The sequence below is a fragment of the Cupressus sempervirens genome, chromosome 7, assembly GCF_028749045.1.
Source record: "Cupressus sempervirens isolate cs-2001-9-10 chromosome 7, ASM2874904v1, whole genome shotgun sequence".
Taxonomy (NCBI): domain Eukaryota; kingdom Viridiplantae; phylum Streptophyta; class Pinopsida; order Cupressales; family Cupressaceae; genus Cupressus; species Cupressus sempervirens.
The window spans coordinates 750349759-750363279 of NC_143124.1; the positions used below are offsets into that span (position 1 = coordinate 750349759).

Genomic DNA, 13521 nt, shown 5'->3' on the forward strand with positions numbered 1-13521 from the left:
AAATTTTTAAGAAAATCTACCAAGAAGGGTTTTCGAAAGATTGGACAATCAGCTTTGCAATACCACTTTTTAAGAGTGGCGATGTTAACAATCCCTCCAACTACATGACTATAATGATCAATCCCCTCTTTGCTAAATTTTTTGGCAGCATGATAGAAACTAGGATCAACAAATGGGCAAAAGAAAACCATAAACATGCTAAAGGGCAAGCTGATTTTAGGCCAAAGCACTCGACAATGGATCACTGTGTCACTTTGAGACACATTATTGAAAAAGAGTGGGAGAAAAAGGAAGAGGTTTTTTGTTGTTTTGTTGACTTTAAAAAAGCTTTTGACACCGTCTCGAGAGACAAGCTTTAGTTCAGGATGGAAGAATTGGGAATTCCTATACATCTCAGAGCTGCTATTCATAGGATGTACGGAGAGGTGAAAGTCAAAATCAGAACTTCAGATGGCATTTTAGAATGTTTTAGGAGCGATATCGGGGTCAAACAGGGCTATCCTTTATCTCCTACTTTGTTTGGTTTATATATTGACAAACTGGAAGATTGGTTAAACATGCAAAAGGGTGAAGGCATTCAGCTAGGTGAATTTGTTATAAAGCTGCTCTTATATGCAAACGATCTCATTTTATTTGCCAAATCTGTCCGCGATTTGCAAGATCATCTATCTTCTCTTGAGCGCTTTTGCGGAATGGTGGTGATGCAGGTCAATATCAGCAAGACTAAGGTTATGATTTTCTCTAATAATAAAAAACAACATCAACATGAATTTTATTACAGTGGAAGTGTTCTTGAAGAAGTTGCGGAGTATAAATACCTTGGCATCGATTTCAACAAAAAACTAAGTTGGTCTAGTTGCAGGTATAAAATGATATTAGGTGGGTGGAAGACTTTTTATGCTCTTCAGAATAGGTGCCATGAAGCGAAGTTGTGGGATTGGAAAACAATTCAAACCTTGTTCGGTCTTCTTGTACTGCCAGTTATTCTTTACGGGTGTGAATTATGGGCCAGCAACACTACTATAGCACAATGGAAACAAATCGAAGGAATCCAAAAGCGCTTGATCACAAGCAAGTTTAAAATCAAAAGCACTATTCCATACGATATCATGCTAAGTGAAATGGGGGTTGCTCCTATTGAGGCACTTGCTATGGTTCGCCTTCTAAGCTATTTAAAAAGAATCGAAAAAATGGAAGAGGATAGATGGCCTAAAGTTGTCTTTAGTGACACACTATGTAAGTGAAAAAGGACATGGATGCAACAAAACATCAAATGGATGAGTAAATGGAATATTCAATTCAATATGTGCCCCTAAAATAATAAAGAAATAAAGTTCTTTGTTATGGAGAAATTCTACAAGAGAAATTGGGGAAGCGAGATCGGGAGGAAGAAACCATATTATATAAATGAGTTCAACCCCACTTGTGATCAACTCCAAAAAGCATACATAGGAGCCAACATTTCTTGGAGGGCTAAAATTCTTATTGCTCAGCTGAGAACCAACTCTCACCAACTTCGGTGTGAGACCAGGTGTTGGAAAAGGCCAAAGGAGGCTTGGGAAGAGAGAGTTTGTAGAGTCTGCAATTCTGGGAAAGTGGAAACTGAACAACACTTTATTTTAGAATGTGAGGCCTACAAGAGTAGCAGAGATAAATTTGCAGATACTATATGTGACAGTTCTTGGCACAACTTATTCAACGAAGAGTACATTGAGCAATTGGGTGGACTCATCATCATCCTGCACAAGAAGTGAACAATGCTACTTAAGTCTGCTTGAGTTGTATTGCTGTCCCATAGGCTATTTTTAACCTTGTGGACGTTTAAATTTTATCTATCTATCTATCTATCTATCCATCCTTTTGAATTGGACATTTAATTTCACGTGTTAATCTCGAGAGGCTTCGAATCCAAGACCTTCCCAATAGAAATTCCCCATTGCCTTGTAGTCATTACTTTAAATCTACTTTAACATGGACTCCGTGAAGTTAAAAAGCTGTTCTATTCTATTTCATTCCTCCCCATTGGCTCGCCGATTGCACCGAACACTGAGAGCGTGGTATTCTTTCGTCGAACTGAGGATATTTGATGCTTCCACACGATGCAGAGTGCCCATCGCATCTAATTCTTACTAATTACTAAATTTGAAGCTTAGTCTCGCTATTTTGGCGTAGCCTTCTTTTCTGATGGATTCTGACGTGGAGATTGCAGAAGCCGATGAGGTATGCATTTTCCCCTAATTTGGTTCCACCCGCTCCATTTTAGCTCCAGTTGCTTGCCACATGTAAATCTGAGGAAATTGCTTAATTAGTGGCACATAAATTCTTAAATTTGCATTAGCCCGTGCAAAATGATTACAGAAACTACACAAGCTTTAATTGATGCCGATCCGCTGAACCTTTTTTTGCACAAGAAAATTATACGGAAATTTGATACCCCATGATGGTTGCCAATTGGATTTTGCCTCAATGTTTGGCGTTTTCTGTGTAAAATTAGCAATGATCGTACAAACTGCGATGCGGACCTTGATAGCTCGTATTCTTTCTAGATTCCCATTCTATGAGATGATTAATTTTCCCGTCCCAAACTTCGTTCCTGCAATTTTTGTCCCGTCATTGTTTTTCAGATGCTGTAAGTGAAACAAAGTTGAACAGTTGTAAGCAGGATGTTTCCGCAGTGCATGTAAATGGGACGTTATACAACTGAAAAAAACTGTAAATTCTTTTTGACGCCAATTTTCTAAATTAAAATTTATGTAACGAAACTGAAAAATTTGATCCAATTTAGCGCAAGGCTCCTTTGGTTCCTCTATCAATCAAGGTCTGATTAAACTGATTCCTAAGGGAGAAAATGAGAGCTACATTTCAGGAGACCAATCACTCCTTTCAATACTTCATATAAGATTATAGCTAAAGCTATTGCTGAAAGAATCAAATACCCAATTCAAGAGATTGTAAGACCCTAGCAAACTGGTTTTATAGCTCGGAGATTCATACTCGAAAACTTGGTTGACAAAGCATATGATAGGATTAGGTGGCAGTTTATCTTGAAAATGCTTAAGTGGTTAAGCTTTGGTCCCAAACTCATTTCTCATATAAAACTCCTTTTTTCTGATGCTAATGCTTTCTTAGCTATTAATGGTTCAATTATTCAATCTTTTCCTCTTCAAAGCTCAATAAGACAAGGCTGCCCCTTAGTTCCCTTACTCTGTGTCCTTACTGCTGATGCACTTGTCTCCGTTCTTCATCATGCAAAACAACAGTATCTCATTCATGGAATCTCTCTACCTGATAATGAGGTTGCTTTGAATTCACTTTTTGCGGACAATAGCCTTTTATTCATACAAAACTCTCAAGAGGAGGTCAACAACACCCTAGAAATTTTGGACTTGTATTTTTCAGCTTCAGGCTCGTTAATTTCTCTTAATAAAACCAAATTTTGGATGATCTTTGCTGATGAGCCACCACCTTGGATACCATCCCAATGGAAATATAACAATTATGGAGTTATATCATGATACATGGCATCCCATTTGGGATGGGAGTCTTTTTTATCAGAAATGTGGAAATGGTTCATTCACCAATTAAAAAGCAAATTTGATCTTGGGTCAAACAAATTCTTTCTATGGCTGGACACATCCAAATTGCCAATAAATTCTTCATCACCAGTTATTTTTACATTTCATCATGTTGACTGCCCTCAAAAAGCAGTTATAATCAATTAACACAATTAATTAGTGGGTTCTTGTGGGGAAATGGAATAAGAAAAATGTCCAGCCTGTTGCTTCATGGTTATATTGTATTCAGCCAAAGAGCAAACTGGGTTTAGGAGTTTGCCTAATTTCCAAATGAATTATTAGAGAACTTGATGGAGCGGCACCATGGAAGGTGCTGATTAGACATAGAATTGCTACTGCTAAAGCCAATAATACTTAGTAAGTTGTTGGGTGGAAAGATAAGATTCTTATGGCAAAATATTTTAGGTCTCAAGCTTCTAGACAATTTTTGAGCATATGGAAAGCATGGCAGCAAGTGTCTCCTCTTCTTGAATGGAATGGACGAGATCTTAGGCATGGGTTGAGTTTCTCGTCTTTATTTATTTGTGGAATCGACTTACTTAGGAGCAGCCTCTTTCTCTCAACTCATAATTGCATGGTAAGCTCTTGTTCAAAGAAGGAATCTCAGAGTTTAGGAAGATTCGAGAGTTTTCCACATCAAGCTGGAAAAGTAACTTGCAAATTATACAAGGATTCAAACTTTCCAATATTTTGATCAATGCCATCCACAAAGTCCAGGAAGCTGTTCTGCTAACTCTTCGATTAAAACTTTCAACTCCCATTTCATGCAACTTTTTTAAAGATAGGAGGTGGCTGCCAGGATATAATTTGAAGAATTTTCCTCTTAAACTAGTTTATCATAAAATTCTTCCTTCCATCCAGTTCCAACCAAGGTTAAATTTGAAATGGCAAGTGAGTTGGATCAAGTCCAAATGGTTCAAATTGAGCTTGACTGTTTGGAAATCCAAAGCTGAAGCTAAAGCACAGGAAACCATCCACTTTAAGGTTGCTGTTGGAGAATGCCTTTCCTTTCTCTCTACACATTCCACCAAATGTCCCTTTTGTCAACAAGCTGGAAACCATTAAGCATGCCTTTTGGCTATGTAATCATGTTCAAAAAAATTGGCAAACAGTTAATTCCTTCATTCCTTTAATATTCCAGACATTTAAGCTGGAAATCAGCAGTGCTAGGGCTACATTGGTCAGCAAACGTGGCATCAGAATTGTTTCGTCAATGTACTTTATTATATATTTGGATGCTTAGATGCAAAACTGTTTTTTCTAATGCCTACCTTCCTATAGAAGTTACTATGTATGGTTTATTTTCATGTATCATTTTTCAGCTGTCCTCCTGTTGGGACTTGAAATTGCCTTCCCGATTTGAGTACCCTTCCAAGCTTTTGAGCGCATTTTTAACGCATGATTACCTGGCTGTCCATTTGAGGCCTAAGAGGTGTTTAATGTTTCTAACACCTTGCATTTAGTATATCCATGCGTTCCATGTAGATAAATTGCCATTCCAAGTCATTCTGTGAAGTTCCGTTTTGAGTAGTGTCTAAATCTGCATTTTTGCCCAAGTGTCAAACAGCGATAGGAGGCCTAGTTTGCAATTGAATAACTTGCGCCCAGTAATGTTTCATGACTCACCGCTTTGCGAATGTTTAATATGCATATCAAAGTACCTATGTTTCAGATTTCAAGTTGTTTCAACATGTTTTGACTAGGTTTTGAATCCCTCAAAGTTGGTTGTTTATTGTTGTTGTGCTGATGTAAATTGTTTAGAATTCTGGGTGGCCCTGTTTGACTTGTTATAACTTTGACCCAGTTGATCGAAATGAGAAAATTCCTTTTGCATTGCATTCTAGAGGTCAGAGACTTGTTATGTTTTAGATTTGAGCTTATGACAAATCCGTTTGATTAGTTTTCGAATGCGATTCCATATGCAATTTGTAAAGTTTTACTGGTGTCATAAAGTGTAGATTGATTAGTACCCCTGTTCGGGATGCTATAACTTTGAATCCGTGATAAGTGAGATCAAATGGATTGTACCGTTGCATTCTACTCTGAAAATTCTTTAAGTGTGCCAGTTTGCAAGTCTTGATGAATCCATCTGCACACTTTTCCAGGTCCATTCCGTTTGCAAAAATCACTTTTCTGCCAGTGTTTTCAATTTTGCAAATCCAAGTAGCCCACTTTGACTGCTCGCCAAATGTGCCCTATCATTCATTATGAGCTTGAATCCTAGATTCATATTCTCCTCATGACAATGAACCAATCCCTCAGTTTCTGTGCCCCTAGTGTCAGTTTGACCTATTTTTGAAGCCAAATCTGAACGCATTTTATGGTTTTCTGACTTGTTTGCTTGTAGGCAGTTTTGAGAAGGCAACTTTGACAGTCAATATCTTTTGACTGAGAATTCGTCATGAGACAAGATTTGACAGGGTAGGAGAAAGCGGAACAATGAACTAGTATGTCAGCTCTGAGGTCTTAGTTAGATGTTTTATTAGTTTTTAAGGCCAGTCAGAGGACCTCTAGACACAAAATTGGCAGTTGGCAGAAAAGGGTAGAAAATGATTTTAAAGGTTGAATTAGTATTGCAAATTGTTTCCAGCTTGTGTCAGATGTTCATCGGATCAATTTGGGATTTCAGGTGTTTTAGTTCGAATTTTTTTTTAGTTGGACCCATTTTGGGGTCTGACTAATATCATCCAACTGCTGAGATTAAACAAGTGGCAAACTAAAAGGGAGTGAATTGAGGAGAGCAATGTAAAAGGCATTAATAGTAATCACAATGGTATTGTACTTGAGACGATGTTTGTAAAAGAAACTTCAAACAATCTATCCATCTGTTAAAAAGGCATGATGAAGATGAAAGTGAAATAGTCATCTGATCACCTTTTGATTGTTGAAAAAGATTTGAATATCCATGAGGCCAAGTCAGTGTGATGCCAAAAGATTTCTACATGTTTCTATGCATAAATGAAGACAATGGATTTGTTGAGAAAATAACCTTTCCTCTTAGCATTTACTTACACTTTTGAAACCTATGGCATTTTTAAGAAAGGGGGGCTTGAACCTGTGCCCATTGTGGTGTTTACGCCTTTTCTGACACGAAATGAAGATGCCATAAGACTTCATTCCCCGGATCCCAATGCCTTCGCCTGAGTTGACAATGAATGAAGAAAGGGCATAATTTATCTAGCCAAACCTTTGCTTGGCCTTGCACTTGCAGTTGAAATAATTATTACTTGGAAGCTACTAGGCTATGGATTTTTTTCTAAATGCTACCATTAAGTTTCACTCAAGCAAAATCTCATAGGATTAAACCATCTGGGGAAAGTTCACAAACTGGTTAACATACACAAACACTTGGAGAATCGTCAATCATCAGGTCTTTGAGATAGATCCCTCTCTCGCGAATGAAGATCACCAAGATGTGTAGTTAAATGGTTCTTATTCTTTCCAAATGTCCAGTTATATCCAAGGTCTCCTTGCGTTTTTCTTTCCCTCATCTAGTAGAAGTGTAATGCATCGAATTAAACTTCTCACATGTTTCAAGCCGCCAATTGAGGAAAATGCTAGACACAGATGTTTGATCTTAGATTTAAGATGCATTGACAGAACTCTTGCAGAATGAGAATACTAGATGGTTATGGTAGGGGAATCGATGTTTGTTTTGATTGCAAGAAGAGACTGGCTGTGGGCCTGTACTGCTTTGCCAATGGAGGGAGATATGTATTGCAACTACTCCAACCACATCCCAGCGCTTTTCTCCCATTTCTGAATTCAGGCTTATGAGGATTGTAACGTCTTTGGCATATATGATTGCTATACCTAACTGGAGTTTCAAGAAAGTCTTTGCCTCTGTCAACAATCACAAACTTGCTTGGCGGTAACCACAGAGAAACCCATGGGTTAAAGCGCCGATGTAAAGAATTTTCTCCTTGCGCCGGGGACCAACCATGCGCTAAATGTAGAGATCCTATGCAAGCAAAGGCATGATTGTATTTGCAAAAGGCGAGGTTACTATAAGTGATATTGCTAAATCCATTATATCAATCAAGATGTCCCAACGTCTGAGAATCAGTGGAATCAAATGCTTCTTTAGTCATGGATTAAACAGTCCATGTTGTGAGATGTATAGTTAAGCCCATGTCTGCTAGTGTAGGAAGGAGGAAAACATTCAAAAGTTTAGTCCCACATTCGTCCCAGGGTGAAATTTTGAAGTTTTTAAATACATGAATACACTATTACTTAGTGTCTTAAAGACAACGCCTTTTGAGGCGCAAGCTTAGGCATAAGGGGCCCACCCGACCAAGTTGAAGGTAAACATGATGAAATTTTGAACAAAGGCGCTAACACGAATGATGACATCAGCATTGTGTGATTGGACCCGTGGACGAATTTGATGATGACACGTAGCAGGGCACTCCGGATGTGACACAAAACGAGATGATGATGTGGCGAACAGTGACACGTGGCGTAAGGTCGCTATGTCGCTAGTGACATGGTAGTGCTAAGATGGCATAACAACATAGCAATAGGCCGCCACATGGTGGGGTCGGTGACGTGGCGCTGATGACTGGACGGTGACTTGGACGGAGGTGCCAAGTGTCGCGATGTCGCTATGTCGTGATGACGTGGTGACCATGTTGACAGGGATAGTGACATGGTGACCCAATCAGATGCTGCCATGTGGTAGAGGACCTAAGCAGATGTGGTAGATTGAGGACCAATGGGGTGGTGCCGCATGGCGCCTAGGTGGCAGAGGTACTGGCAGATCAAATGATTGAGCAGGAGACGGACCAATTCGGTGGTGACATGTGTTGAGTTGGTCAAACCTAGTTTGACCCAGATGGGAAATAAGAGGGAAAATTCAAATTGCATAAAATCAAGTTTTTTATTATTTTCCTTCAAATGGCACGTATAACAGGTCTTTTAAATAAAGTCTGGTTTTAACCTATAGTTTAAACTTTAGGATAAAATTAAATATTTGAAATAAAGATGCAGACCGGAAAGCCATGCTAGGGACCTAATTTTCAAGTGTAGATTTTGGGCATCTCCGATATGCAGATATAGGACTATTATAAATCATCGGAACCGGGAGAGAACGAACTTTCTATTTTTGGAGTTTGTTTTTGCACAGGAAGCCACCTACTCGAGCTATACAAGGTTTTGTGTATCCATATTTCAGTTTCATTTAGGTATAGCAGCTCAGCTTTGATGTATGATGAAATGATGAATTGGATGAACATTAGAGGCAGTAAGAATGCGGTTAGGGGCGGTTTTTCTCACTTCCAAGTCAGTTTAATGAAGGAATTATCAACATTTCAGATGCATTTCAGGTATTTTGGCAAAACAAGGGTTTTCATTATTGAGGAAGAGATATTTCAAGTTTGTTACTTAACATTGATGAGAATTATATCAGTTTTTGGTTGTAGAAAGAGGAGAGAGGCTTTGCAACGACAGGGAATGAAGATTCAAGTGGACACATGTCACTTCCAGATCAGATCTGGGATTACATTCCTTTCCTATATCTCTCTCTTTCTCATCCATTGTAGAGGTTCCAATTTTGAGATTTGTCTCACTATTGTGAGACTAATAGGATTCTAGTTTTGGAGATTTTTTCCCAGTTATTGTGATACCGTTTCTTCAACATTTTCTCTTGTAATGAACAAGAAGTAATGAGAAACATATAGTTCTGATCTGTTAGGCATTTTCTATGTTTCAATTTCATGCATCTTAAATGTATAGTTTCAAAGAAATGAATACAAATGAGCAAGAATCTTCTTAGTTTCATTCTAATTCTCGTCTCCTACATCTGTAATCTGCAATGTTATGTGGTTTAGGGACAAAGAACTTAGACCCTTTTGCATCCCCTCAAGGTTGTATGTCTCATATGTTTTGCTATTGGAACAAAGAGCCAAGTAAATGCTTGATGTATTTGACAGGGTTGCTGGTTATTTGAGAAGGATATTTCATGGGAACGAGGTCTCTATGAACATCGATGTTTGATTCATAAAGTGATAAGATAGATCTGATATCTTGATGTATGGAATATGTTAGTGATATCGTAGATGTATGTGTATGATTTGTGGAATTGCCCAATAGATAAGGCACTGATCAACTACAGGATCAACTTGTTCTTACTATCGCATATTTGGGGCTTTGCTGAAAATCAACATCATTAACCAAATATCTTTTCCCTTTTATGTTGAAAGAGCTGAAAGGATGCCCTCACTTAGCTTATCAATGTCTTAGGTCATGTCATTAGCTATTTCATGTCTATGATCTTTGCATAAGTACAGAAGATATAAGGGTTTAATTTGCTTTGTTTAGATTCAGTTTATGCTTTGAATATTGGTACCATATGAAGAATCTAATAGGTCCACCCGCTTAGGTTTTGCAAAGCCTGAAGTAGAAGGAGGGTCTAGCCTTATAGTTGGTCCAATGTCTGAAAGGATATGTTGCAGATGGGAAGTAGCTGCCCCTAGATGTATTCTATTCTCATTGGGGTAATTTGAAACCCTGACGTTTCAAAACACCAACACCTCCCTTGCTAAAGCCTTAAAAGAAAAGATCAGCTACAATGAGGAGCTCAAAATGCAGCTTTATCAAATTTAGTCCTAGTTGGTTGCTATTGCTAAAAGTTCATGATTGATCCCTTCTCAAAACTATGAGTTTATAGTGGAGGTTCATTTGCTTGGTATTCTTGGAGAAAAGTATTATGTTTTCTCATCAAGATTTTCTTGCAACTCTTTTTTGTAATAACTTGTTACAGTTTTAGTCTTCCTCAAGTGTTCTTTCAAGGATCATGTCTTAAAGACACCTGCTTTGTAAATTATATATTTATTATCATTAATGCATTTTTCCAATAAGATTTTTTTTTCTGTTGACTCTATCGAGTGTTGAATGGATATGTTTTAGCTGATTTAATCATTATAGAATGGTTGGGAAATTATTACATCTGAAGAATTAACTCACATCCAGTGGCAGAATACTCACCCACTTGACTAGGGGGAGAGGACAATTCAGAACAGAGGGGAAGGAAGGAAAGGGCCCTTTGAAGAAAAAAGGTTGAATTTATTTGGTAATTCTTGTAGGTTTTAGTCAATCTAAGACTTCCTCTATTTTTAATGTTTATAGGAAGATATTGTTCACGAAGTTGAGATTCAGGGCGCAAAACTTCCTCTATTTTAATATTTAATGGCTCTTCTTAGATGGCCCTTCTTTGCCTTCTTCCTTTGAAGGAGCTCATCAAATGACTAGTTAGAGAGGGGCACTCACCTGGACGTGCACACAAATGCCAACACATGCTTACATAGGCATCAACACACACGACATTATGTTGGCATTTTTGGACCAGTTTGCTCCTTCAATCTATTGATGTATTTGTTGATCAACTTTTTAGTTTCAAGCTCTCAGATGGCTATCCTAGCATTCTTTCTCTGAAGGAGCTCATCTAAAGCTTGTGAGATAGTTATGCGCAAATATTTTTTTAGACTAGCTCGCTCATTCAATCTCTTGATGTCTTTGTTGATCGTCTTCCTATTTTCAAGTATTCCTAAGATGACCTTTATATCATTCCTTTGAAGGAGCTGATCAACATGCCTGTCAGTAAGAGACACATACAACATTTCATGTGGATTGTAGATGTCATTATCATTTATCTTGTTTTTCCTAGATATGAATTGAGGCTAACCACTGCTAACTAGGAAAAACACAGATGTGAACTCCCATTAGGGGCTTTAATACTCAATTGATACAATTGATGCACATTCAAATTGGGATGCAGATAATTATAGTACATTTAGGTTATTTGGATCCTTCCTTCCCAGATCCTCAACCTCAATTTGTTTTTTTGGACCCAACATTTTATAGACTGTAGGTGGCTGTTGGAAAATTAGAGGGCTTACATTTGCAATAAGGTCGCCTTAGCCACTTAGTATTATTATATTTATGTAGCTGGGAGTTAATTTCTTGTAGGTAGTTTGGGGAAGTTAGGTGGTTTAAACAAATACTTTACTTAGAACAATTGAGACATTATATTGTCTATTGTTCTGAAGATTGGAAGACATTGTTGCCAGTTTGGACATAAACTGTGAGCGATGATCTTCAATTTTTTTACAAGATCTTTATAAGTGGCAGAAGTTTGTAGAAAGTATTGTAATCTTTGTTTGGCTGCATCAGATATTTGTCCAGGTTCGAAGTTCCTTTTTACATATTTGAAATGGTTAAAATGCTAGCTTGGGGCAAAATTTTCCAGTAAAATATGCTGTAGCTGGGGTTGTGATTTGCGATATCCATGTGAGCATTGTGATGACATGCAATAGTAAATAAAAGCATTTGACATCACATTGTTTTTTGGTGAATATAGATTAGGTATATTTGGAAGTTTAAGAAGATAGCTGAAATTTTTGAAAGTTCAAAGAAAGGCTTCGTCTATTCTAAACTTGAGTAAGATTTTATAATAAATAGTTTATTTGCAGTATGCATTCGGAGAGATAAGTATGTTTTGAAGGTATAGGGTTTATAATTCTTCATTTGACAAATGTTATTTTTGAATTGATAAGGTGTAATGGAAGTTTTTTCTAAGATATGATTGTAAGGAGATATTAAGGAATGGGTGTATTATGGATTGAAATTGGTATTTGCTATTCTTAGCATTTAAATATGGACAGTGATTGTCTTTTTGGGATCATCCATGTTAATCTTGATAGTACCTCTGAAGACACTTTGGCCACATTCAGTAGATAAAGCATAAAGGTGTCATTTTGGAGGTTGAAGTCTAGAATATATTCATCATCTTGAGCCAGCTTTTCCTTAAAGATGGTGCCTTGTATAAGAAGGATGTGTTTTCTTTTCTTTTTTGATATTGATAAAATTGAAGGATTCATATATTGCGAAGTTTATTCTTGAACACAAGAAGGGATATGGTGTAAACTCAATATAGATTACTGTCCAGATAGCTTGAGAGTTTGTGATTTGGAAATTTACCCTATGATTGTGCTCGGAACTATTGCAACAATCTTTGCTTGGTATTAGTTGCTGTCCAATGATTTGGGAGTTCTATGATTTGAAAGTTAATGGAGGTGATAATCCGGGAACTTAAAAATTCAGCATGAGAACTATACCTTTATGAGGGTTACAGGGCAGCTTGATGGAGGTCTACCAAGTTACATTTATAGGTTTGAGAGTTAAATACTTTGTTTTTTCTATTCACATTTTCAGGATATGTGCTTGAAGATTATCTTTGTCAAAGGCTATTGTTAGATTGATTACAGTGTGGTTTAAGCTACCTGGTTTTAGGAATAAATTTTCTGATTGCAAAATCTGCATAACATTGTGTGAAAATTGACTAGAAATTATTGCTTTGCAACCTCATCATCATTTGTAATAATGATTTTGCGCCTTAAATATATTTCCCTCCATGGTATTAATTTTTTACCACCTAGAGTATTTCATAGGTTCTTGCGGTTGAGTTCTAAAGGTGACCTTTAGCTTAATCAAACTCCTATTAAATTTCATTGTAGATTAGGATAGAAATGTTAGATGACATTTCTCTGTCCGTTACTTCCAAAGCATCTGAATCCTCTTAGTTACATTCTAGCTTGAGATTTCTTACTTCATTGTAGCTTTGCTTCCCTTTAGTTGCAGCTTCGTTTGCTTTAATTAACATATGTTAACATTTGATCTATGCTACCAAAATTTTATTGGCCTTGGATACAAAAGATTTTAGTAAGAATATTGGTTTTCTTGAACCTCAATATTCAATTGTGAGCATAGGCACTTTTTGTGGTGATAATGATTGACAAGGCTTTTGTTAGAGCTTAATATTTATTTGGGGATGGGTTGTTGAAGTGTAGCTGATGTGAGCTTTTGTGGCTACAACTTTGAAAGGATGTGCTGGGCTTTGATTCTTAGAGGTGGGTTTCTCTAGGTGTAAGCTGCCTTGAAATACGACTGT

The 13521-nt window shown here is 37.3% G+C and overlaps 1 protein-coding gene across 3 annotated transcripts in view; it reads left to right on the forward strand.

Annotated features, from left to right (window-relative positions):
• The first annotated feature begins 1996 nt into the window (after positions 1–1996).
• LOC149549441 (Rab3 GTPase-activating protein catalytic protein) overlaps positions 1997–13521 on the forward strand; it is a 238579-nt gene continuing 227054 nt past the window's right edge. For 2 of the 3 annotated variants that reach the window (XR_016354087.1, XM_089792818.1), the window contains exon 1: positions 1997–2220. Coding sequence is in view for 2 of the 3 variants with exons in the window: in XM_089792818.1 (XP_089648944.1) it covers positions 2185–2220 (36 nt within the window). In the remaining variant the exon portion in view is untranslated. The remainder of the gene's footprint in view (positions 2221–13521) is intronic. The other variant, XM_089792819.1, reaches the window with a different exon arrangement.